Genomic DNA, 27268 nt, shown 5'->3' with positions numbered 1-27268 from the left:
CAATTGCACGCTCCCTCAAATCTTGCGACATCTGTGGCATTGTGCTGTGTGATAAAACTGCACCTTTCAGAGTGGCCTTTTATTGTGGGCAGTCTAAGGCACACCTGTGCACTAATCATGGTGTCTAATCAGCATCTGATATGGCACACCTGTGAGGTGGGATGGATTATCTCAGCAAAGGAGAAGTGCTCACTATCACAGATTTAGACTGGTTTGTGAACAATATTTGAGGGAAATGGTGATATTGTGTATGTGGAAAAAGTTTTAGATCTTTGAGTTCATCTCATACAAAATGGGAGCAAAACCAAAAGTGTTGCGTTTATATTTTTGTTGAGTGTATATTCAGTTGAATACACCACAAAGACAATATATTTGATGTTCAAACTGATCAACTTTATTGTTTTTGTGCAAATATTTGCTCATTTTGAAATGGATGCCTGCAACATGTTTCAAAAAAGCTGGGACAGTGGTGTGTTTACCACTGTGTTACATCACCTTTCCTTCTAACAACACTCAAGAAGCGTTTGGGAACTGAGGACACTAATTGTTGAAGCTTTGTAGGTGGAATTCTTTCCCATTCTTGCTTGATGTATGACTTCAGTTGTTCAACAGTCCAGGGTCTCCGTTGTCATATTTTGCACTCCATAATGCGCCACACATTTTCGATGGACGACAGGTCTGGACTGCAGGCAGGCCAGTCTAGTACCTGCATTCTTTTACTATGAAGCCACACTGTTGTAACGCGTGCAGAATGTGGCTTGGCATTGTCTTACTGAAATAAGCAGGGACGTCCCTGAAAAAGACGTTGCTTGAATGGCAGCATGTGTTGCTCCAAAACCTGGATGTACCTTTCAGCATTGATGATGCCATCACAGATGTATAAGTTGCCCATGCCATTTGACTTTTTTTAGGAGGGATGATCAGTGCGGATGATGATTTCTTCTTCCTCCTCCGGCTGCTACAGGTCAGCAATCAGGGCGGCAGATTCTGTGCAGAATATTCTGGATGATTCAAAGTTTTTGAATGTTACTCTTTAGATCTGTAGTGCCGGTCAGTTTAGGCCGGAATTTATACACGCCAGAATAGTCTAGAAATACATTGTATACCCCCATACAAATTGTTACATAACCTTTGACCTTGGATGACGTTCAAAGGTCAAACTTAAGGTCATAACTTGAAAGCAAACCATATGCCGCCAATAAGGATTAAAAATGGTGGAAGGGTTGAATGTTAGTTGGTTTAATTTGCGACAGAATTGATCAAATAGAAACAGGCAGACAAACTACACACAATTAAGGCAGAATCATGAAGAAGTCATTTGCATGATTCAAATATGTAAATCTAGGTTTTGTGTCCTTTTCCGCCTCTATGTTTTCAGCCCTAGTTTATTTCATGCAATTGTGATAAATAAAAGTATTTCTGCACAAGTGCAACGTTTCGGCACAGACAAGTACAGCAGGTGGCACACAATGTTCTCACAGCATCCCCCAAAGGCTCAGCTGTTCACAAGCAAAGATGGGGTGAGTATCATCACTTTGTGAACAAATGCATGAAAAAATAGTCCAACAGTTTAAGAACAATGTTTCTCAACATTCAATTGCAAGGAATTTAGGGATTCCATCATCTACAGTCCATAATATAATCAGAAGATTCAGAGAATCTGGAGAACTTTCTACATGTAAGCAGCAAGGCCGAAAACCTACATTGAATGCCCGTGACCTTCGATCACTCAGGCGGCACTGCATTAAAAACCGACATCATTGTGGAAAGCATCTTAACGCGTGGGCTCAGGAACACTTCAGAAAACCACTGTCAGTTCATCGCTACATCTACAAGGGCAAGTTAAAACTCTACCATGCAGAGCGAAAGCCATACATCAACAACATGCAGAAATGCCGCTGTCTTCTCTGTGCCCGAGCTCATTTGAAATGGACAGACGCCAAGTGGAAAAGTGTGCTGTGGTCTGATGAGTCCACATTTCAAATTGTTTTTGGAAATCATGGACGTCATGTCCTCCTCACAAAAGAGGAAAAAGGCCATCCATATCGTTACCAGCACAAAATTCAAAAGCCAGCATGTGTGATGGTATGGGGGTGTGTTTGTGCCCATGGCATGGGCAACTTACACATCTGTGAGGGCACCAACAATTCTGAAAGGTACATCCAAGGTTTTTGAGCAACACATGCTACCATTCAAGCAATGTCTTTTTCAGGGACGTACCTGCTTATTTCAGCAAGACAATAACAAGCCACATTCTGCCCGTGTTACAACAGTGTGGCTTCGCAGTAAAAGAGTGCAGGTACGAGACTGGCCTGCCTGTAGTTCAGACCTGTCGCCCACTGAAAATGTATGGCGCATTATGAAGCTCAAAATACGACAAAGGACACCCCGGACTGTTGAACAATTGAAGTCGTGCCTCAAGCAAGAATGGGAAAGAATTCCACCTACAAAGCTTCAACAATTAGTGTCCTCAGTTCACAAATGCTTATTGGGTGTTTTTAAAAGGAAAGGTGATGTAACACAGTGGTAAACATACCAGCGTCCCAGCTTTTTTGAAACGAATTGCAGACATCCATTTCAAAATGAGCAAATATTTGCACATAAACAATAAAGTTTATCAGTTTGAACATTAAATATCTTGTCTTTGTGGTGTATTCAATTGAATATAGGTTGAAGAAGATTAGCAAATGATTGTATTCTGTTTTAATTTACATTTTACACAACATCCCAACTTCATTGGAATTGGGGTTGTATATTACCCCCCTTGGGCCATCTTGGCCCAGAGAATTTACTGAATATCTCATGGACGCCAGTGAATGTAACCATGAAAAAAATAAAATGTGAAGATTACAACAATGAATGTGCAGAAAGGAGACATGTGAGAAGCCATCATGACACCATGACTACTCTGTTGCAGGTTCAGTCTTCATTGTCTCTGATTGGAGATACTGTACATCTAACAAATTTTACCTGTTGTAGGTTCATGGTGGAGTAGCACAGAAAAACACAGTGCTGACTGCCATGTAACTTTTGGTAAACTGGGATCCTGAAATCCTGATTTCTTTATTCAATAGTGAATCATGCATTTTTCAATTATGGATGATTGATTTAACTGAAAGCAGGGAATATTCAGGGGCTTAAAAACATGAGCAACTGTAAAACTAAACTGCTTCAAATACAACAGAAGAATGTCTCAGGCTACAGGGGAAATAATGAGGTTGTGACATATTTACTGAATCAAAGGAGGCTGACATCGTTGAATAGGTGGTTGTTGCAATTTTGTTGACAGCAAGGGTTTAGTTTCATTGATAACTGACCTTCTTTTTGAGCAAGCGTGCTTACCGCTCCAATCTTGACACAACATAACAATGCACAACATGAACATTGACACAAACCTACGTCCCAGGAGGTGGGGCTATTGCTATGGATCTCACTGCGTCCTATGAAGTACCAGACACAGGCCATCCAGTGTGCCAGCAGGGCGAACGTGGACATAAGCAGTGTGAGGACCACAGCACTGTACTGGGAGTAGCGATCCAGCTTCTGTAGGAGGCGCAACAGCCGCAGTAGGCGCACCGTCTTCAGCAGATGAACGCCAAAGTTCTGGGAAACAGAAGAGTCATGTATGTGATTGTATGTACACAAGGCACTGGGTCAGCTGCTCCCAGTTCATACTGAGAGTGGAAATTTGTCATCTGGTGTCAGCCATGCATTCCTTATACCCCCGTCACACTGGAGGCCAAATGAGCTTGAATGCTGTCCAACTGTAAATCTGACCCACGTTCGGGAAGTGTCGAGGCGCACTGAAAAATGTATTCAGTGTTCAGAGAGCAATCTAAACAGTCAGGCACAGTCGTGTGGCCAGCTCGAATGTAGAGCACATGCACTCAACTGTTGAGGTGCGTTCGAGGTGGAAAAATATCGAACGGCGGTCAAAGTGCAGTCTGGCCACAACCTGACTGTATTGTGAATATTCATACACCATGAAAACGACATTCGAAGCATTCTGATCACGTTCGAGGGGCAGTTTAAATTATCCGCCAAGTCGACTACTGGCCGAATGTTCCAACTGTGCCTAAACACACCACGAGTGCACCTTGAGTGCTGCTGGAATATATTTCTTTGACCTGCAATTGTACCTCACTTATACGACAATGTAAGTGCATTCATCCAACCTGCTCTCACGGCAAGTCGTGATTCAGCAGCACAAAATATACATAATCTATTGGTTCGTGATATTGGTGACAAAAAGTGCCTCATTTCGTCACGGCAGCACAAATTCATTCTAATTCATTCCGTGATGGCTGCATGAAATTAAAAGTGAAGCGAGGGGGTCGGAGTTGGCTATGGCTACGATGGGGGGACAGAGTAAGTTTAAGTTATGGTTAAGGTTAGGGTTGGGGGTAGGAGTAGGGTTAGGAATAGTCAGTTTAAAAAAACCCCAATCACGAAATTTGACTCATTTCATCATGGGAGCACGGAAAAAACAAACAAACAAACAAACAAAAAAACGTGAGACTGGGTTGATTCATCACATTCTCACTGTATTCTGACAGCTGTCTGGGTATCCTCATGAAGTTCCACCTACATTTGTAACTGCGTTTGGAGGCTAATATGCACGGCATGTACACGGATCATTCAGGGCAGGTTCAAAGCATCTCAGTATTCAGACGGCTGTCTTCTGCAATTCTTATTCCCTCCTAGATGTGGCACAAATTTATTTATTTATTTATTTATTTATTTTTTGACATTCGGCCCTGATTCGTGTTCATTCTTGCTAAGTGTGACAGGGCCTTTAGTTAGGTTTCTTGGGAAATCCATCACATCTCCTCTACAGTTCAAGAAAAGTGCCACAAAATAACTAAGGATATGTTTATTAGTAAACAATTCTTGTCATATTAAACACTGTTAGAAATCTGCCTCTGGCTGCTTTACTCACCTTTGAGAATTTCTTAGTTTCCAAGAAATCAATTTTTGAAAAATTAATTTCGGGAAGGACTGAATAACAGTCAAAGGTGAAACCATCCCGGAGTTCAAAAAAATTCACTATACTCTTAAAATAGCAATAAATATTGCAAACAAATTTTTTTTTCTTTTTTTCCTAATTTGCTGGCTTATATCAATGGTTCTTTTTGTATGCACATAAAAAATTTGGTTGCTATCTGATTTTTGGCTGTTATCTGATTATTGAGTGGCCATGTAAACAACAAAATCTGATATGTTTTATCTGTTAATGACTTGTGTTATTATGAGGAATTGGATTAATACACCTGGATTTCTCCCCAATACTCCAATTTCTTCTTACATTAATGTAATTTATTCCATTGTTTCAAAGCAGTTGTCAGTCACATGTCCAGAGATACAGTGGGACACACTGCTGTCTCCTCAGGGCTCGTGACATCCTTCTTCAGATCACAAAGAGACACAGAGAATCTGTTGTGTGTACAAAAAAACAATTTGCCAGGATGCCCAAGCATCCTTCAACAGCCCTGTGTGTTTTTTCAGCATTCTCAAGACCAAATTTCTTGGCCATCAATGCAGTTTATAGACAAATATATTAAAGTTGAGTGGAGTGTCCTAAAACCGTGACATCATATTTCGGGTGCAAGGACATCAACCCTGCAAAGCTCCTCACTGAGAGAGAGAGAGAGAGAGAGAGAGAGAGAGAGAGAGAGAGAGAGAGAGAGAGAGAGAGAGAGAGAGAGAGAGAGGAGAGAGAGAGAGAGAGAGAGAGAGAGAGAGAGAGAGACCTTTTCAGTCTATATTTTTCTCTTCAGGAGCTGGCCTTTCTTCTTTCCCCACTTCCAAATAAATCCAACTAATAAGCTGTAATCAGATTACTACTGTTATGTGATTCCTGGCACTTATCTGATTATTATGGTCATTTAAACTAGGACAATGCTGTGCACAGGATGTTGAACGTGTGGTAATAAGAGTTTTTTGATACTTGTCAATGGTATACATAAATACTAAAGACATTTATGTACGTATTTATGGATAATTTAATTGAATTTTTAATTAATTACGGACCACCACCCTGGCAACACCAACAACAACTAACATATAAAAAATCAGTCTCAAAACATTGTTTTCCTGGAAGTGTTAACATCTGGATATATTACCACTTGGGATAACAGTATGTAAAGGATCTGGGCTAGGACTCTTACACAGACAGCAACCAACAAAGGACGGTTGGAAAGACTTTAATTGTCCACAATAATATATTAAGCTTACAGCAGCAAATTAAATGAAATGGTTTGGGTTAAGCACATGGTAATCAGTTCAAAAACTCCCTCACCTTATTGGAGGGGAAATCACAAGAAAATAATTCAAAGAGCCATGCAAGGTTTGGCACCAGGAGTTCTCAATAGAAACCATCTGTCACAGGATTAGGTAGGGGTCATTCCATGTCAATTCAACGAGCCTCACGCACTTTGTCTAAGATTTCTTTAAATTTTAATCAAATATTCCCAGACTATTCAGAACAACAAATCTGAAGTTTAAGGCCTGTAGGCCAAGTAGTTTCTGAGATATCGTCAATTTAGTGTGCATGGGGTCTCCCGTTTTTTAGGCAAAAATTATGGCCGTCATTTCTGGAGCCATGTTCAAAGTAGAATAGCTCAGCAAATAATGGACATAGAGGCCTGAAATTTTCTGTGGCAGTTGTCATGGACACCCAGACTTGGACTATAGTCAAACAACAGACATTGACACTAAACTGTGAAGTTTACGTATGCTCAAACTATGGAAGATATTACATTGACTATTGCGAGCATCCATGTTTGAGACACTGAAGCATACCATCACACTCAAAGAAGCCTTTCCATTTCTTAGCTCCTTAATGCCAGCTATACTGGCTATGAAATATGTAAATTTGTCAAATCTGTGGTAAGCAGTTATTGTGGGAGAAACCTCTGAAATCTGAAAAAAAAAACATTTGTGGTCGAATTTTATAAGAAGAAAAGATCATGTGGGCAGTAAATAAAACTCTTCAAACTGATTCCATTTTGAAGGTATTGATATCTACTTTATGTGTTATAAATATGGCCTTCTTTATGAAACTCCTTCCTGGTTAATTTAAGCATCCAATTATGGCTAATGTGTGCACTCGCGAATGTATTTCTAGTGCTGAAATGACAATTTCATTTTAATTTTGTGCATACACTGCATTATATGATTCATGACACACCCCAGAATGCTTGCACATAGATCTGCCAGGGGAATTCCCTAAGGTTTCCACGGTTACTAGAGGTTTCTCAGAGGTGTCTGAGTCTGGGAATATTTGATTAAAATTTAAATAAAATCTGAGACAATGTGCATGAGGCCCCTCAAATATCATTGAATTGACATGGAATGACCCGTAGGAAAGTTATCCAAAACATAGAATGAGTTCATTGACCTGAGATTCCCATACCACAGACTCTAACGACGGGTGAAAAACATTAATCCAAACTGCCAGCCAAGGTTCTCCAATGTGCAAATCACTGTACTGGAGCAAAACAGTTGCGAGGAATCCAGAAAGATAGCAGAACTCAGTAATGTGGACTGAAAAACTGTAACATGGAATGTTAGAGAGCAGGGCAGAACCTAATACAATCTGTCAACTAGGAGATGGTCCAATAGTGGTTATAAAGGACATGGAGCAATTAAACCAAGAAGGGCAGGGACACGTGAAAGTGGAGGTCAGCAACCCTGAAATCAAGCTGACATGGGACAAAACATCAGAATAAAAGCATGACTAATAAAAATCACTCATTAGCATGGAAACAAAATACTAGAAATAACTGAGTGATATCTGACCAAAACAATAAAACAGAACTAGAGCCAAATCATGACCCATGAAATTAACTCTCCCTAGTCTGTACATCACTGGACATTTAGCATGATGGTTAAGACATCCACATCAACAACAATGATCTTGCAGACTGTCGTTCAATTACTATCATTCAATTCCAAAAAAGATAAAAGTCTAAACCAGTTATTATTATCCCGCTTGCCAAACAGGAAACTTAAGAATGAATTGTTAAGGCAAACAAAAAAGCTGAAAGGAACTGAGGTCTACATAAATGCACATTTGACAAAGAAGAATGCAGTATTGCATGGCAAGCCAGAGCTCTAAAAACAGAAAAAAAAAAAAAATACAAGCAACTTGGACCAGAACTGTAAAGTATGGATTAAATTAAATGGATCCTCCGGAGGAAGCAAAAATTATGATAATAAGAGAGCTCTTGGATCTGGATAAATTAAGTGACTGCTTCCTAGGGAAGACATGCTTATTACTGGTTCTTTTTTGTTACTTGTAGTGATTTCTTTTGTGGTTGATTTGTTTTTTTTCTTTCGCTATGGGACAAATTTTGCGATAAGTATATCACAAATATATTCACAGCTAGCAGCTAGACTTTGATTAGTCACATTTGTTTTGTGGATTACAATTTTTTTTATTTTTATGACAACTGATTCTTATCAATTTACTCCTGCACAGGAGCTCCACTTAAAAATTTTGATTACACTGAACATAGGTTTCATAATATTGAATATAATATAGATCCGGATTGTTTTTTTCCTTAAAAATATTACTCATCATTGCAGTTATTTTTCTGAGGAACAATTAGCAGACATACTGTGTTAAATGGGACATTCCTCCATCATACATTTTAATAGCAGAAGTCTTCCATGAACTTGTCAAAAATTCAGGATTGTTTAAATAGTGCAAATAAACATTTTTCAGTTATTGCAATTTCTGAGACGTGGTTGAAAGAGGAGCATATGGACACTGTCCAGTTTGAGGGTTATGATTTCTTTCTGATAACTAGGATGAACAAATGGGGTGGTGGTGTGGCACTTTATGTTAATTCTGCTTATCACTGTGAAATCATTCAAAACATGTTTTTTCTTGGAAAATGTCATGGAATGTGTCACTGTGGAAATTACATGCAAAAAATCAAAAAATATAATTGTAAGTTGTGTTACAGAGCACCAGGATCAAAAATAAAAACTTTTGTGGGAAAGTTGATTGAGATGTACAACACTATTAAAAATAATAAGTCTGTATTTGTTTGTGGAGACTTAAATCCTCATGGTCAAATACATATAACTGTTTTGTTTGGGAATGTATCCAGTAATTACTCATCCAGCTAGGATAGCTGCGAATACAGCGACACTTATTGACAATATACTTACAAATGTTACCGTGGGGAATTTAGAGGGGGGGATTACTTATTAGTGATATCAATAATCATTTGCCGGTTTTTGTAGTTTAGAATTCTTTCGTTGACAAAATTGACCATACTGAAAATACAAATTCAAAAGGAAAATAATAGCGGAAACTTTGGAAAATCTTAGAATGGACTTAAGCTGGAGTGACATTTACATTGAGGACATTGATCAATCTTATGAGTCATTCATTTCTATATCTCCAATTTATATGATAAACATTGGCCTTTGGTGTCAAATGTTGGAAATAAGCAAAATGTTGACAAAACCTTGGATTACTAAGGGACTGCAAAATGCATGTAAAAGAAAAAAAAAATCTGTACAAGCAATTCTTGTAAGAACTAAGAACATTGATGCTGAGAAAAGATATAAGCTATATAAAAATAAGCTAAATAACATTATGCGATCTTGTAAAAGGCAGTATTAGTATAGTGAATTGTTGGGAAAAAAACAAACATTAAGGGTACTTGGAAGATTTTAAATGAAGTCATAAATAAAAGAAAAGGTATTAAAGAATGTCCTGCCCTTTTTTTTACACAAGCACTGGTACAGTTGTTAAGGAAAATAAAGCTATAGTAGATCATTTTAATGATTACTTTGTAAATGTGGGTAAAAATTTAACTGATTCAGTTGTATCTTGTGGACTGCGTTCTTTGGATTACTGTAAAACAATGAATAAATTCAGGATTCAATGTTCATTAAATAAACTGATGAATATGAAATAATTGACATTGTAAAGTCAAGCGGAAAAAACAACTGATAGTGATCATTTTGATATGTCTTTGATTAAAAATATTATTGATTGTATTGGTAAACCTTTTTACGTATACTTGTAACTTGTCACTAATGACTGGGAAATTTCCTTTCAGAATGAAACTGGCTAAAGTGATACCAATATTTAAATCTGGAGATAAAGATGTCTTCTCAAATTACACTATGTAACAAATTTTTATTTTTGTTTTGTTCCTGGGTACACAGTGTGTTTTCCTAACCTGTTATGCCTTAAATAAATAGAAAATAGCTGTTATTCCACAGAAACTTTGCTTCTGTGATCAGGACAATGATATTTTGAAATTTGTCTGTTTTCAAGAATATTCTCGATTTGCCTTCACTACTACTGAGTAGTCTTCTAGAATATTCTTTAACTGCTAGAACTGTCCAGAATTTTCTAGAAGTTTCCAGAATTATCTAGAAATTTCAAGAAACTTTTAGAACTTTCTAGAACGATAAAAAAAATTAAATCAAAGTTTGTGCTGAATGTAGTAATTTTTCCATAGACTTTAGACATAAGCAGTTGAAATATAACACTTAGAAGCCAGGAACAAAAATTGTGTTACATAGTGTTATAGACCAATCTCACTCCTGCCACAATTTTCCAAAATTTTGGAAAAGGTATTTTTAAAGAGGTTATATGATTTTATAACTAAACATCACATACTTCACGAACAGCAATATGGTTTTAGAAGGAATCGCACTACTTCACTGGCTGTAACTGATTTTGTTGAACAGATTACAAATGCAACTGAAAATAAGCAATGTACTGTTGGTTTTTTTTTTTTTTGTTTTTGTTTTTGTTTTTTTTTATTTGCAGAAGGCATTTGATACTATAGACCAGGGCTATTCAACTATATTTTTCTGGGGGCCAGATTTGTCAGAATGCTATGACCAGTGGGCCGGACATTCCCGTGACCTGTACTATTACTCTCTGATGTACAATTGAGACAAATGCTACTACATTTCTTTTGCCCTTTTTATTTAACAGAACATCAAAAGTATATACTAATGAAGTCACTGAGTGTGGGAAAGTGCAGCAGCCTGTCATTAAGATCACATGAAAAATGTCTATTTTTTATATATATATATATATATATAAAAGCAGTCAGCTTTTCAACCACATCAGCCACTGTTTTATGCTCCCCTGAAGACTCAGAGTAAGACCATTCAAATGATGCATGATATCACTTATAAAGCACATTTCTGAGACAAACGTCTCATCCAGCATTTTTGTCAGAAATGTTTCAGCCTTCTTTTGCTTGCATTCACATAGAAAGGTGATCATTTTCTCCCTCAGTTCACAGATCCTCTGAAGTGCATTACCCTGGCTTAACCACCTGACGTGTAAAAGTAGGTCAGAGTGCTCAGCTGACATATCACCAAGTTGTCTGAGAAACAACCTCTGCTGAAGACTGCATGTTGCTCTGATAAAGTTCACTGCAGCACAGAGTCCATGGTACTTTTCAACTCATCACTAAGCTGAGAGCAGAGGACACTCTGGTGAACGAGACAGTGGAGACACTGTAGTTTTGGTGCAACAGCTTGATTCTTTCTGCCATTGAGGGAGCTCCATCTGTAACCAGCAGGTTAACATGCTCCAGGTCCAGTCCATTTAATAAAAAAAAGCAATAATATTTTGGAAAATTATTTCCCCTGTTGTTTGTCCTTCCAGTGGAATTAAGCCCAACAGATCCTCCTTGAAACAGTCACCGTTGAAAAACTGCACATACAAACAAAGTTGTGCTATATCAGAGCTGCCAGTTGACTCATCCACAGCCAGCGACATGAATTCAGCTTCTTCAACTGACTTAGAAGAGTCTTGAAAACGTCTGTGGCAAAACATCCAGTCGTCTTGCAGCTGTTGTATCTGACAGAGGGATTGACTTGATTGAAGACATTACCTGCTGTTTTAGCTTGTCGTCCACTACCACCTCGTTGACGGCGGGTAATATGCATTCTTTCACTGTTTCGGAGTCAGTGAACGGCATTTTATTTTTAGCAAGAACCCACACAACACGCAGGGATGCTGCTGTTGTCTTCTGTTGCAGAGTGCAGCTACGGGAGAAGATTGCAGTGCTTCGTTTGTAGTTCATATTAAGCCCTTTTATTTTTGATGAGCATCAGAACCTGGTGGATATTCATTGTCAAAACAGGAGTGAGTCGTAATGAAGTGCTTCCGCACTTTATATTCCTTATTCACCGAGCAACAGTCAGAACACCAGCGGGCACATAGGATTGCCTTCGGCATTTTCTACGTGCACATATTCATCAGTCCAGTCATTATTAAATCTTCTATTTTCGTTGTCAACTTTATGTCTCTTCTCCTTGAATGTGCCCTGTTGTCTTCTTCTTACGCAGTGCCCGCACGTGAGGTGGGTCTGTTTGGAAACAGTGCTGACATGCCGTAAAGGACTCAACGTGCCGTAAAGTGCCACAAAGTATTGTAAATGCAGAAAATTGGCGAATGCACTTTGTAGCGGCTTTTGATTGTGTATTTATTATTATTTATGGGTAGATGGGCCGCGGACCGGTCCAAACTTATTAAAGGGCCGATTCTGATCCGTGGGCTGCCAGTTGAATAGCCCTGCTATAGACCATAATGTGCTATTGGACAAACTGCAGAGGTATGGTATCAAGGGACTGGCATATGATTGGATAGTTAGCTATTTATACAATAGATATCAGTGTGTACATATTGGTGGGACAAATTCTGAACTCATGAAAACTACTTGTGGAGTGCCCCAGGGTTCAGTTCTAGGGCTGTTGTTTCTTCTGTATATTAATGACATATGTTTGGTTTCCAGGTCCGTCAGTTGTATTTTGTTTGCTGATGATAAGACTGTGTTTTGTAGTGGGGATCACTTGGGACAGACCTTGGACATGATTGAGAAAGAGCTACAGAAGTTTAAACAGTGGTTTGATTCAAACAAAGTATCACTTCACTTTGGTAAGACAAAGTGTATCATATTTGGAAACAAGTCCAGGAGTTCCTGCAGAAATTTATTATTAAATGATATTGAAATTGAAACTGTAACTGATACAAAATTTCTTGGTGTTGTTATTGATGAAAACTGAGCTGGAAAACGCATATTAATTTTGTTAAATCCAAAATGTCAAAAGCCATTGCAATTCTGCATAAAGCACAAGATTTAATTTCCCAACGCTCATTAACGATTTTATATCATCCATTGCTCGTTCCATACATGACCTACTGTATTGAGATATGGGGAAATACATATACAACTATTACTAGTCCAATATTTTTGTTGCAAAAGAAAGCTGTAAGAATTATTTGTAACAAATCATATTGTGAGCCAACAAATTCATTGTTTGCCCATTTACATATTCTAAAATTCTGGGTCTTGGTTGATTACAATACAAATTACATATAAAGTTAAAAATAAATTGCTGCCACAACATGTCCAGGATCTGTTTAAACTGAGGGACTCCGGTTATAATTTGAGAGGAATTTTATTTTTGAGATATCAAGGATCTGAACTACTGCAAAAAGTCATTGTGTATCTGTCAAAGGTGTTAACATCTGGAACAACTGTCCTGACAATATTAAAGTACTTGGTACGTTAGTAGGCTTTAAAAGATATTACAAGAATAACAAAACTGCGTGCTATAGTTGAAGACTTGGGTCTATTGATCTGTTATTACTTTTGGGTTTGTGTGTTGTGTGCCAGTGTTTGTCTGGTTGTACTTTGGAAATTTGAGTTCATTGACTCACTTTGCACATTTTTTTCTTTTTGGTATTGTCATCATCATCAGGTAGTGTCACCTGCCCAAAATCTGGGCAGGTGGGGAAGGTGAAACAAGAGGACACAAAGAATTAGTGGTCACTGGCTTTATCCAAAAAAACAAGACAGGAAAGATGAACACAGAGTGAACAAGGAAAGGGCAAACACATAGGAGCAGGCCAAAGGACCATGGAAATAGGTAAGGGCTAGTAAGAGAACCAAAAAATGAACAGACAGCAGGAAAAACCCAAGACAACAGGGAACTACTGCATAGATGGACTACGGGAAGAGTATGTCAAAATAAATGCCACACAAGCAAGGAACATGAGGGAATGATCCAAGACATAAGTCGAGATGAAACCAAAACACTGGGAACCATAAACACAAAACATGGATACAAAAACACAAAAGCAATACAAACACTGGATGACAAAACAAGAACTATCAGACAGTAGAGAGAATGCACTATAAATACCAACACCACAAACAACCTGCAGAACACAAACACAGGAGAACAAAAACAGAACAGAAACAAGGGGTGTTTTCACACATAGTTCCTTTAAAAAACAAAAAACAAACAAACAAAAAAAAAACAACGAACTCAGTCCACTGAAAGTGGACCAACAGAAAATGACCTCAATTCTTTTTATCTTCACATTATGAGTTTATTTCAAAGAGGACCAGGGGCCTCATGTACAAAGTGTGCTTACGCAAAAAAAAAAAAAAAAGAAAAATAAGTGCTGTACATCCATCTCCATGCTCACATTCACATGTATCAAAAGTGAAGTGACCGTGGAAATGTGCGGTGCGTCATGCAAAAATCCTGGCTGGTGTATGCACGTTTCTCCAGATATTGTGCCACCTCCAACACCTAGAGGTGACACAGAGAACTGATAATAGTGTGAAAACAAGAAGTCACCAGAGTAATGTGCCCATCAGAGCCACACTGATGAACATTTAATACACCAATGAACATTTAATACTATCATGTGTTTGCAATTATGTAGATGGATATAAAATGGCACTAACAGTGGCTGCATTAGCATTGTTAGAGGACCTTGCAAATGGTGCAATCCAACGTGAGTAATTTTGATTACCAAGGTCACTGTTTCTGGAGTTGTGCACAGAACTGCAGCCGCCCAGATCACAATACTGTGAGGACCCAGGGGTTGTCTGTGCCCACACAGGTGCTGACCACACTGGGCATCCTGGCATCAGGGGCATTTCAGTGTGAGCTGTCTGATCGGTCAGGGGTGTGCCAGTCAACCTTGCGCTGAGCCATGCCAGCTGTGTGAAATGCAATCATCTGAATGTCATCCGGGTACATTCCAACTTTAGAGCATTTTGCAGTGAGAGCCAGTTTCCCTAATGTAATCAAAGCTATTGACTGCACACATATTGCTGCTATAAAGGCACCATCACATGATGAATTTGTTTTTATTAATAGGAAACATTTTCATTCCACCAGTATTCAAATCATATGTGGTGTGCAAATGTGCAATAGGCTGGTGGCTGGCACAGTGCGTGATGGGGAGCTGCTTGGTGGAGTAGAATGACACACCAGCGTGTCAAAAGTCACCTGACCTAATTAAGCAGACATAGCACACAATCAGCTCCCACTCTGAGTGTCTCTTTGAATGCATGTTGAACGTGGATACTTGAACATTCACTTTTAAATTTGTTAATAGGCCAAGTATAACTTGAATTATGCTTAATAATTTACAACCCCAATTCCAGTGAAGTTGGGACATTGTGTTAAATGTAATAAAAACAGAATACAATGATTTGAAAATCCTCTTCAACCTATTGTTGTGTGGGCCGCTGAAGAGGAGGTACTGCTGGCCCACCACCACCAGAGGGCGCCCTGCCTGGAGTGCGGGCTCCAGGCACCAGAGGGCGCTGCAGCCTGATGAGAGCAGCCAGGGTGACAGCTGTCACCCATTACCGGACACAGCTGACTCCATCAGCACGGAGGTATATCATCAGGACGGCGTCTCCACCTCGATGCCGAGATATCGCCTTGAGATAGAGGTAACATTCTCTGCAGCATATTCTGTGTTAATCGATAAACTTGTTAAACCTTTCAGGACAGCGGACTACCGCAGGCCGAGTGACTAGATAAGTACTCACCTTCCTGCTTTTTTGGGACGAGAGGTGGAGGCAGCTTCTCCCCTCTCCGTGTTACTGGGTGCAGCCGCATCCACACCTGTGTGTTGTTGCTCTCTCTTGCAGCAGTACCGGATCCGACGAGCGGAGGCAGTGGCCACCTGGGAATTCGGGACTTGGCGGTTCCAGTACTTCCAGGGTTCGGTGGCAGAGGAAATCTGGATGGTTCCGGTTCGACCTGGACGGACGTCTCCTACCTTCGAGCCTGCCCACACGACACCAGCAGAATTCGGCTTACCCCCAAATTGTTGATTGTTGTATTGGTTGTGCTCGTTTCACAATAGTAAAACTTGTTATTTATCTTCTCCATTGTCCGTTCATTTGCGCTCCCTGTTGTGGGTCCGTGTTCCTACACTTTCACAACAGGATATCTCGGCCAGCGTCATGGATCCCGAGGGGCGTCAACCGGCTGTTGAACGGCCAATGAAGAACAGGGAGCGTCGGCGTCTTCGGGAGGGGTAATCGGTGAGTTGCAGCGGATCCTCACGCTTCACCACTCGGATGGATTTAATGACCGAGCAGAACGTTCTCCTAAAACCGCAGGGTGGCGGCTCTCGCCGCACAAGTGGAAGCACGCCCTTCGGGCGCCGCTGTGGCTCTCCCCTCCCGAGGACCCTGCGCGTAATAGTGACGTTCCACTGGTCATGTCAACGGCCCCTCCCTCCGTCCCCAGAAGCATACATAAGCCCTCCAGAACCGTACGGAGGCTGTGTGGAGAACGTGCGCGGATTTTTTTGATGCAGTGTTCGCCTCGTCTTCGCACAGCGTCCCGTGATGTACGCGACTGACGCTAGCAAGTAGCTTATGTAATAAACCTGCTTCGCGGGGAGGCACGCGCTTGGGCTACAGCGCTCTGGGAGCAGAACTCACGGCTCCTTCATAATACGATGGGTTTGTGCGGGAGCTCAGAACGGTGTTCGATCAATCCCAATAGAGGAGAGACCGCTTCAACCGCGCTACTGTCAATACGCAGGGGCGTCGGAGAGCAGCTGCCTATGCAGTCGCCTTCCGCATCGCAGCGGCGAGATCCGGCTGGAATAGCACTGCCCTCCGCGCCGCCTTTGTAACGGACTGTCATGGTCCTAAAAGATGCACCTGGTGGCGAAGGATGAACGCGGGATTTAGATGGGCTCATCGATCTCGTCATACGACTCGACAACGGCTAGAGGAACGCCGTCGGGAACGAGGCGAAGGGCGTGCCCAGGCACGCGTCGTCCCTCTCCCTTCCGGTTCCGACCGAGCTCCGCCCTCCCCACGCTCCTCATGTTCCTGCGCTCCTGTGCGCCTACGGCTCCCCCTGCTGACCGAAGCTATGGGACACGAGCAGGGCAACATTTAGGGCACCTGGAGCACAAGGAGGCGGGCCCACGGAGGCTTGTTTTGTTTGTGGCTCGATTGAGCATCTGGCAAAGACTGCCCCCGAGCGGTTTTTAAACTCCAACGCCCGCCCCTAGAGACTGGGCCGGGTGGGCCGAAACATTCACGTGGGACGCACCCACATTGCCACACGACTCCCAGTCACGATCCTGTTTGAGGATTCAACCTGAAGGCCCAGCACTGGTGGACACGGGCTCCGAGGGAATCTGCTAGACAGTAGATGGGCGAGGGAGATAGGGCTCCCTCTGGTGGCTATTACCTCGCCTGTGCAGGTTAGGGCACTAGATGGCTCCCTACTCCCACCAATCACGCAATAGACACCTCCTGTAACTCTGGTGGTGTCAGGTACCACCGGGAGGTGGATCGAGTTCTTTGTGACTCAGGCCACCTTCCCGTGTGGTTTTGGGTTTCCCTGGATGCTAAAACACAATCCCCGGATCGATTGGCCGTCCGGGGTAGTGGTTCAGTGGAGCGAAACCTGCCATCGGGAGTGTCTAGGTTCCTCGGTTCTCCCAGCTCCCAAGCTAAGGAGGAGGTCCGAGTCCCGCCCAATCTGAAGGCGGTGCCGGCGGAGTACCATGACCTCGCTGACGTGTTCAGCAAGGATCTGGCTCTCACGCTTCCTCCCACCGCCCGTATGATTGTGCCATTGATTTGGTTCCAGGCAGTGAGTTCACGTCCAGTAGGCTGTACAACCTCTCACGGCCAGAGCGTGAATCAATGGAGACCTACATCCGGACTCATTAGCTGCGGGTTGATCCGGAATTCCACCTCTCCGATGGGTGCTGGTTTCTTTTTTTGTGGGTAAAAAGGATGGCGGGCTTCGTCCATGCATTGATTATAGGGGGTTGAACGAAATCACGGTTCGCAATCGATACCGTTGCCCTGTTGGATCAGTGTTCACCCCCTTGCATGGAGCCAAAAATCTTCACCAAGCTTGATCTTAGGGACATGCGTATCATTTGGTTCGGATCAGAAGGGAGACGAATGGAAGACGGCATTTAACACCCCGTTAGGCCATTTGAGTACCGGTCATGCCGTTCGGGTCTCACAATGCTCTCCCGCGAACTTTCCAAGCGCTTGGGTAAACGATTGTCTTGCGGACTTCCTGCACCGGTTCAGTCTTCGTGTATCTGGACGAGTATATCCTATCTGTTTCCCGGATCCTGAGACTCATGTCCGGCCTGTCCGTCAGGTCATTCCTGCAGCGGTTGTTGGAGAACCGCCTGTTTGTGAAGGGCGAGAAGTGTGAATTCCACCGCACTTCTTTGTCCTTCCTGGGGTTTATCATCTCCTCCAACTCCGTCGCCCCTGATCCGGCCAAGGTTGCGGCGGTGAGAGATTGGCCCCAACCCACAAGCCGTAGGAAGCTGCAACAGTTCCTCGGCTTTGCTAATTTCTACAGGAGGTTCATTAAGGGCTACAGTCAGGTAGTTAGCCCCCTGAGCCCTGACCTCACCAAAAGTCCCCTTCACCTGGTCGGATCGGTGCGAAGCCGCGTTCAAGGAGTTGAAACGGCGCTTTTCGTCTGCACCAGTTCTGGTGCAGCCCGATCCTAGCCGCCAGTTAGTGGTTGAAGTGGATGCCTCGGACTCAGGGATAGGAGCGGTGCTCTCCCAGAGCGGGAAGACCGATAAGGTCCTTCACCCATGTGCCTATTTTTCCCGCAGGTGACCCCGCTGAACGGAACTATGACGTCGGCAATCGGGAACTCCTTGCTGTGAAAGAGGCCTCGAAGAGTGGAGACATCTGTTGGAGGGAACAGCCGTGCCATTCACGGTTTTCACTGACCATCGGAACCTGGAGTACATCAGGACCGCCAAGCGGCTGAACCCCAGGCAAGCCCGCTGGTCACTGTTCTTTGGCCGTTTTGATCCGGATTACCTACCGTCCCGGGACCAAGAATCAAAGATCGGATGCATTGTCCCGGGTGCCGAAGACGAAGTCAAAACGGAACCGTCGGATCCCCCGGATCCATCATCCCGGAGTCCGCTATCGTGGCCGCCCTCACTGGGACGTGGAGAAGACCGTCCGGGAGGCCCTGACCCGTGACCCGGACCCCGGAAATGGACCAAAGAACATACTATACGTCCCACCAGAAGCTAGGCTGCAGTCCTGGACTTCTGTCACGGTTCTTAAACTCTCCTGTCACCCTGGGTGCGAAGGACCGTGACAGTCGTCCGGCAACGCTTCTGGTGGGCATCCTGGAGGCCGACATCCGGGACTACGTCCAGGCCTGTACCACCTGCGCCAGGGGCAAGGCCGACCACAGAAAGACCTCAGGGCAGCTACAGCCACTGCCCGTGCCTCATCGCCCTGGTCCCACATCGGCCTGGACTTTGTCACGGGTCTCCCGCCGTCCCAGGGAAACACCGTCGTCTTCACGATAGTGGACCGTTTCTCCAAGGCGGCCCACTTCGTGGCCTCCCGAAGCTCCCAACGGCCCAGGAGACAGCGGACCTCCTGGTCCACCACGTCGTCCGTCTGCATGGTACCATCAGACATCGTCTCCGATCGCGGTCCCCAGTTTACCTCACACGTTTGGAGGAGCTTCTGCCGGGAACTGGGGGCCTCGGTCAGCCTTTCGTCCGGGTACCACCCCCAGACCAACGGGCAAGCAGAGGGGCCAACCAAGAATTGGAGCAGACACTACGCTGTGTGACAGCCGCGCACCCGACGGCCTGGAGTACCCACCTGGCCTGGATCAAGTACGCCCACAACAGCCAAGTGTCATCAGCCAACGGCCTTCCCCGTTTGAGGTGTGCTTGGGGTATCAGCCCCCTTGTTTCGGTGGTCGAGGGAGAGGTCGGTGTGCCCTCGGTCCAGGCCCACCTACGGAAGTGCCGTCGGGTGTGGCGTGCCGCCCGCTGCTTTGTTGAAGGCCCGGACGAGGGCGAAGAAACATGCAGACCGGCGGCGGGCCCCGGCCCCCACGTATCGTCCTGGGCAGGAAGTTGGTTGTCCACCAAGGACATTCCCCTTCAAGTGGACTCCCCAAGCTCCAAGAACGATACATCGGTCCCTTCAAGATCCTCAAAGTCATCAATCCCGCCGCAGTGAGGCTTCAGCTTCCGGCCTCGCTGCGGATTCACCCAGTGTTTCATGTCTCCCGGATAAAACCCCATCACACCTCACCCCTCTGCACCCCGGGTCCGGCACCACCTCCTGCCCGGATCATCGACGGGGAACCGGCTTGGACCGTGCGCCGGCTCCTCGATGTCCGTCGAATGGGCCGGGGTTTTTACCTGGTGGACTGGGAGGGGTACGGCCCCGAAGAACGCTCCTGGGTGAAGAAGGGCTTCATCCTGGACCCGGCCCTCCTGGCCGACTTCTACCGTCACCATCCGGACAAGCCCGGTCGTGCGCCAGGAGGCGCCCGTTGAGGGGGGGGTCCTGTTGTGTGGGCCGCTGAAGAGGAGGTACTGCTGGCCCACCACCACCAGAGGGCGCCCTGCCTGGAGTGCGGGCTCCAGGCACCAGAGGGCGCTGCCGCCTGATGAGAGCAGCCAGGGTGACAGCTGTCACCCATTACCGGACACAGCTGACTCCACTCAGCACGGAGGTATATCATCAGGACGGCGTCTCCACCTTGATGCCGAGATATCGCCTTGAGATAGAGGTAACATTCTCTGCAGCATATTCTGTGTTAATCGATAAACTTGTTAAACCTTTCAGGACAGCGGACTACCGCAGGCCGAGTGACTAGATAAGTACTCACCTTCCTGCTTTTTTGGGACGAGAGGTGGAGGCAGCTTCTCCCCTCTCCGTGTTACTGGGTGCAGCCGCATCCACACCTGTGTGTTGTTGCTCTCTCTTGCCAGCAGTACCGGATCGACGAGCGGAGGCAGTGGCCACCTGGGAATTCGGGACTTGGCGGTTCCAGTACTTCCAGGGTTCGGTGGCAGAGGAATCTGGATGGTTCCGGTTCGACCTGGACGGACGTCTCCTACCTTCGAGCCTGCCCACACGACACCAGCGAATTCGGCTTACCCCCAAATTGTTGATTGTTGTATTGGTTGTGCTCGTTTCACAATAGTAAAACTTGTTATTTATCTTCTCCATTGTCCGTTCATTTGCGCTCCCTGTTGTGGGTCCGTGTTCCTACACTTTCACAAGTACAACATACCTATTCAATTGAATACACCACAAAGACAAGATATTTAATGTTTAAACTGATAAACTTTATTGTTTTTGTGCAAATATTTGCTCATTTTGAAATGGATGCCTGCAACATATTTCTAAAAAGCTGGGACAGTGGTATGTTTACCATTGTCCCAGCTTTTTTGAAACATTTTCATTTTCTTGTATATATGTAAATGAAATGTAAAAATTCCTGCTGTGGTTTATTGTGTTCAGGTGGAAACATTGTTGGTCAATTCTAGGTAGTTTTCACTTGAAACAAAATGTCTGCTGCTGTTCTTGCCCTCCTGTGTTTTCTGGTTAAATTAGCCCTCACACGTAGGGAAAATTAAAATATGTATTTGTATAAAAATATGTATAAATAAGCTTTAATTCATTTGAAAGCTTGACTCTTAGTCTTGTCCATCCAATTGGAAGTCCCAAAACCAGTTTTTTGTTATTATCTATCGTCCACCTGGTCGTTACTGTGAGTTTCTCTGTGAATTTTCAGACCTTTTGTCTGACTTAGTGCTTAGCTCAGATAAGATAATTATAGTGGGCGATTTTAACATCCACACAGATGCTGAGAATGACAGCCTTAACACTGCATTTAATCTATTATTAGACTCTATTGGCTTTGCTCAAAAAGTAAATGAGTCCACCCACCACTTAATCATATCTTAGATCTTGTTCTGACTTATGGTATGGAAATAGAAGACTTAACAGTATTCCCTGAAAACTCCCGTCTGATCATTTCTTAATAACATTTACATTTACTCTGATGGACTACCCAGCAGTGGGGAATAAGTTTCATTACACTAGAAGTCTTTCAGAAAGCACTGTAACTAGGTTTAAGGATATGATTCCTTCTTTATGTTCTCTAATGCCATATACCACAGTGCAGAGTAGCTACCTAAACTCTGTAAGTGAGATAGAGTATCTCGTCATAGTTTTACATCCTCATTGAAGACAACTTGGATGCTGTAGCTCCTCTAAAAAAAGAGAGCTTTAAATCAGAAGTGCCTGACTCCGTGGTATAACTCAAACTCGTAGCTTAAAGCAGATAACCCGTAAGTTGGAGAGGAAATGGCGTCTCACTAATTTAGAAGATCTTCACTTAGCCTGGAAAAAGAGTCTGTTGCTCTATAAAAAGCCCTCCGTAAAGCTAGGACATCTTTCTACTCATCACTAATTGAAGAAAATAAGAACAACCCCAGGTTTCTTTTCAACACTGTAGCCAGGCTGACAAAGAGTCAGAGCTCTATTGAGCTGAGTATTCCATTAACTTTAACTAGTAATGACTTCATGACTTTCTTTGCTAACAAAATTTTAACTATTAGAGAAAAATTACTCATAACCATCCCAAAGACGTATCGTTATCTTTGGCTGCTTTCAGTGATGCCAGTATTTGGTTAGACTCTTTCTCTCCGATTGTTCTGTCTGAGTTATTTTCATTAGTTACTTCATCCAAACCATCAACATGCTTATTAGACCCATTCCTACCAGGCTGCTCAAGGAAGCCCTACCATTATTTAATACTTCGATCTTAAATATGATCAATCTATCTTTGTTAGTTGGCTATGTACCACAGGCTTTAAGGTGGCAGTAATTAAACCATTACTTAAAAAGCCATCACTTGACCCAGCTATCTTAGCTAATTATAGGCCAATCTCCAACCTTCCTTTTCTCTCATAAATTCTTGAAAGGGTAGTTGTAAAACAGCTACTGATCATCTGCAGAGGAATGGTCTATTTGAAGAGTTTCAGTCAGGTTTTAGAATTCATCATAGTACAGAAACAGCATTAGTGAAGGTTACAAATTATCTTCTTATGGCCTCGGACAGTGGACTCATCTCTGTGCTGTTCTGTTAGACCTCAGTGCTGCTTTTGATACTGTTGACCATAAAATTTTATTACAGAGATTAGAGCATGCCATAGGTATTAAAGGCACTGCGCTGCGGTGGTTTGAATCATATTTGTCTAATAGATTACAATTTGTTCATGTAAATGGGGAATCTTCTTCACAGACTAAAGTTAATTATGGAGTTCCACAAGGTTTTGTGCTAGGACCAATTTTATTCACTTTATACATGCTTCCCTTAGGCAGTATTATTAGACGGTATTGCTTAAATTTTCATTGTTACGCAGATGATACCCAGCTTATCTATCCATGAAGCCAGAGGACACACACAATTAGCTAAACTGCAGGATTGTCTTAGACATAAAGACATGGATGACCTCTAATTTCCTGCTTTTAAACTCAGATAAAACTGAAGTTATTGTACTTGGCCCCACAAATCTTAGAAACATGGTGTCTAACCAGATCCTTACTCTGGATGGCATTACCCTGACCTCTAGTAATACTGTGAAATCTTGGAGTCATTTTTGATCAGGATATGTCATTCAAAGCGCATATTAAACAAATATGTAGGACTGCTTTTTTGCATTTACGCAATATCTCTAAAATCAGAAAGGTCTTGTCTCAGAGTGATGCTGAAAACTAATTCATGCATTTATTTCCTCTAGGCTGGACTATTGTAATTCATTATTATCAGGTTGTCCTAAAAGTTCCCTAAAAAGCCTTCAGTTAATTCAAAATGCTGCAGCTAGAGTACTGACGGGGACTAGAAGGAGAGAGCATATCTCACCCATATTGGCCTCTCTTCATTGGCTTCCTGTTAATTCTAGAATAGAATTTAAAATTCTTCTTCTTACTTATAAGGTTTTGAATAATCAGGTCCCATCTTATCTTAGGGACCTCGTAGTACCATATCAACCCAATAGAGCGCTTCGCGCTCAGACTGCAGGGGTACTTGTAGTTCCTAGGGTTTGTAAGAGTAGAATGGGAGGCAGAGCCTTCAGCTTTCAGGCTCCTCTCCTGTGGAACCAGCTCCCAATTCAGATCAGGGAGACAGACACCCTCTCTACTTTAAGATTAGGCTTAAAACTTTCCTTTTTGCTAAAGCTTATAGTTAGGGCTGGATCAGGTGACCCTGAACCATCCCTTAGTTATGCTGCTATAGACGTAGACTGCTGGGGGGTTCCCATGATGCACTGTTTCTTTCTCTTTTTGCTCTGTATGCACCACTGCATTTAATCATTAGTGATCGATCTCTGCTCCCTCCACAGCATGTCTTTTTCCTGGTTCTCTCCCTCAGCCCCAACCAGTCCCAGCAGAAGACTGCCCCTCCCTGAGCCTGGTTCTGCTGGAGGTTTTCCTGTTAAAAGGGAGTTTTCCTTCCCACTGTAGCCAAGTGCTTGCTCACAGGGGGTCGTTTTGACCGTTGGGGTTTTACATAATTATTGTATGGCCTTGCCTTACAATATAAAGCGCCTTGGGGCAACTGTTTGTTGTGATTTGGCGCTATATAAAAAAAAAAATTGATTGATTGATTGATTGATTGATTGATTTCTCCAGACTAGCAAACTACCCACCCTGTGGGCGGGAACTTTGAAGGCAAAGATTTCAAATGCTGAAATCATATATTTTGGAAAGGAATTATAATCCTCATTTTGTCATTTACCTGCTATATGATAGTCATGAAAGGGACATTTGAGTGAAGAGTTTTACCATTTCACAATTACACTGGTCACTGACATTTATGCAGCGATGCAAAAGTACATTTTCACACAGCTTTTTCTGCATCACTGTCATCAGTGTTGTTGGGCAGATTGATCCAAATATTGATAATGGCCAAGATCAACATCGCGGAGGTCTCTGAGTGAGACTTTGCTTTTTATTATTTTCTCTTATTTTTGAGCTTAGAATTAAGGGCACAATGCAAGTAAACATCAAATATGACCGAGTGACCTTGTTCCAGCTGGAAGTGAGTAATCAGAGCTTAATTTTTGAAACAAGTGTCTTGGACTCTTTCCCTGAACTGATCGCGACACCAGGGCAAGCCACAGCAAGGATCTTGTCTGAGGACAACAGGCAGAGGAGGCGACGTGGTAGAAGAGGAGGAATTGACCGGAAGGTCCGCTACCTGGTTAGCAAAAGTAGGCTAACTCTCTTGGTCATGTTGTTTGTTAATGTTTAGTCTCTGGATAATAATTTGGATGACCTGCATGCACACTTATGTGAGCAACGCAAAACATGGAACTGTTCCATACTGGGCTTCTGTGAAATGTGGCTTGGTGAGAACACACCAGACGAGCCCATAACAATGGCAGGCTACACCACGTTCAGGGCTGACCGCGATGCAGTGAAGAGCAGTAAGACCCAATGAGGGAGAACGGCTATCATGGTACAGCAATCCTGGTACACTAACTGCCAAGTTAATTCACAGTAAAATCTGGCAAATCTGGAGGGCTGTCTGGAGCTAACAGATATGTCAGAATTCAAAGAAGCCACAGCCAGCATACATGAATATACGGAGATAGCAATTACATCAGCTGGTGTACATCCATTTGTGTCCCCTCCAAAACTGTCTGTGTTTTCCCAATTCAAAAACCAGGGTTTAATGCAGATGTCCGCAAGAAATAAAATATAAGTGGGCCCATTACGAGCAGTGTAAAACCATCAGAGGTGCTAAAACAGCATATTCTCAAACACATGAAGGCTTCAACCTAGACAACAACACACATAGTATGTGGCAGGGAATTCAATCAGCCAATAACTACAGGAGAAACTTGGACACGGAGGTCAGAGACAACACCCTTCCAGACTTTCAGCTTTTATGCCAGATTTGACAGATTTAACACAGACTCTACACAAAACTCCCCTGTAGCCCAGATTATTCTGTCATTCAGGTGTCACACACTCAGGTTAGGAGGGCTTTGAAACAGGTGAACCCCTGGAAAGCAGCAGGTCTAGATAATGTCTCACCTGGGTTTTATTTCATTCATTTAAAAGAAAAGAGAAAAGCAAAATTAACAAAACATTACAAACCATTGAACGAAAAGGAGCAGTTTGGAAGAACAAGTCTTATATATTCTGCCCCTTTTTTACAATACAATCTTGCAAAGCATCATCAATCGACATCATTGTATTTCTTTGACTGTCACATGCCACCGACTTCTTTCCTAATTTTAACCATTATTTAAAAGACTACATCCCTAATAGATTACATTTTAAACTTCAAACATTCTAAACATTTAACAGATTACATTTTTGGCTTTGTCACAGCCCACTGACTTATTTCATAGTTTCATACTTACGAAATACATCAAGTTTAATATGTTTTTTAAATAATTTAAGCAACCTTGATTCTTTGATTTCTTTGTTGAGGTTGTTCCATAATTTTACACCATTCACTGCAATACTCCGTTCCTTTATCTTGGTTCTGAATCTTGGTTTTTTTAAAGACTTCTATGCCCTTCAAATTATAACTACTTACCTTTTTTCAAACATATTTTGAATGTTTATTGGTAAGGTATTGTTATTCGCTTGGTACATTATTTGTAGTAATTTCAAATCAACTAAATCATGAAATTTAAGTATCCTATACTTAATGAACAATGGATTAGATGGATCTCTAAATCAACTGTTGCCAATCACTTTTAAAGTTCTTTTCTGCAAAATAAATAAAGGTTGTGTATAAGTTGTACATGTTGATCCCCAGATTTCTACACAATAAGTCAAATATGGAACAATCAATGTATTGTACAATGTTAATAAACCATAACTATTTAATAAATATTTAACTTTATGCAAAACAGCAATGACTTTCGCTATCTTTCCTTTTATGTAATTTATGTGTGACTTCCATGTAAAATCTTCATCAATCATAACTCCTAAAAATTCCGCTTCTTTTACCCTTTGAATGTCCATTCCATCTATTTTTAATGACACATCATTTTTTTAACTCTGTCATTAAACAATATGAAATTTGTTTTATTAAGATTAAGTGACAATCTGTTTATATCAAACCAATA

General features: G+C 42.5%; 1 protein-coding gene across 1 annotated transcript in view; it reads right to left on the bottom strand.

Annotated features, from left to right (window-relative positions):
- LOC117513706 (potassium voltage-gated channel subfamily H member 3-like) overlaps positions 1-27268 on the bottom strand; it is a 519543-nt gene that overhangs the window by 235250 nt on the left and 257025 nt on the right. Inside the window, exon 7 of the mRNA XM_034173951.1 lies at positions 3396-3603. Within this exon, the coding sequence (XP_034029842.1) occupies positions 3396-3603 (208 nt within the window). The remainder of the gene's footprint in view (positions 1-3395; positions 3604-27268) is intronic.

This window comes from Thalassophryne amazonica, chromosome 1 (genome assembly GCF_902500255.1).
Source record: "Thalassophryne amazonica chromosome 1, fThaAma1.1, whole genome shotgun sequence".
NCBI lineage: Eukaryota > Metazoa > Chordata > Actinopteri > Batrachoidiformes > Batrachoididae > Thalassophryne > Thalassophryne amazonica.
The sequence above is the reverse complement of the archived record's forward strand: the minus strand, read 5'-3'. Positions and strand labels throughout refer to the sequence as shown.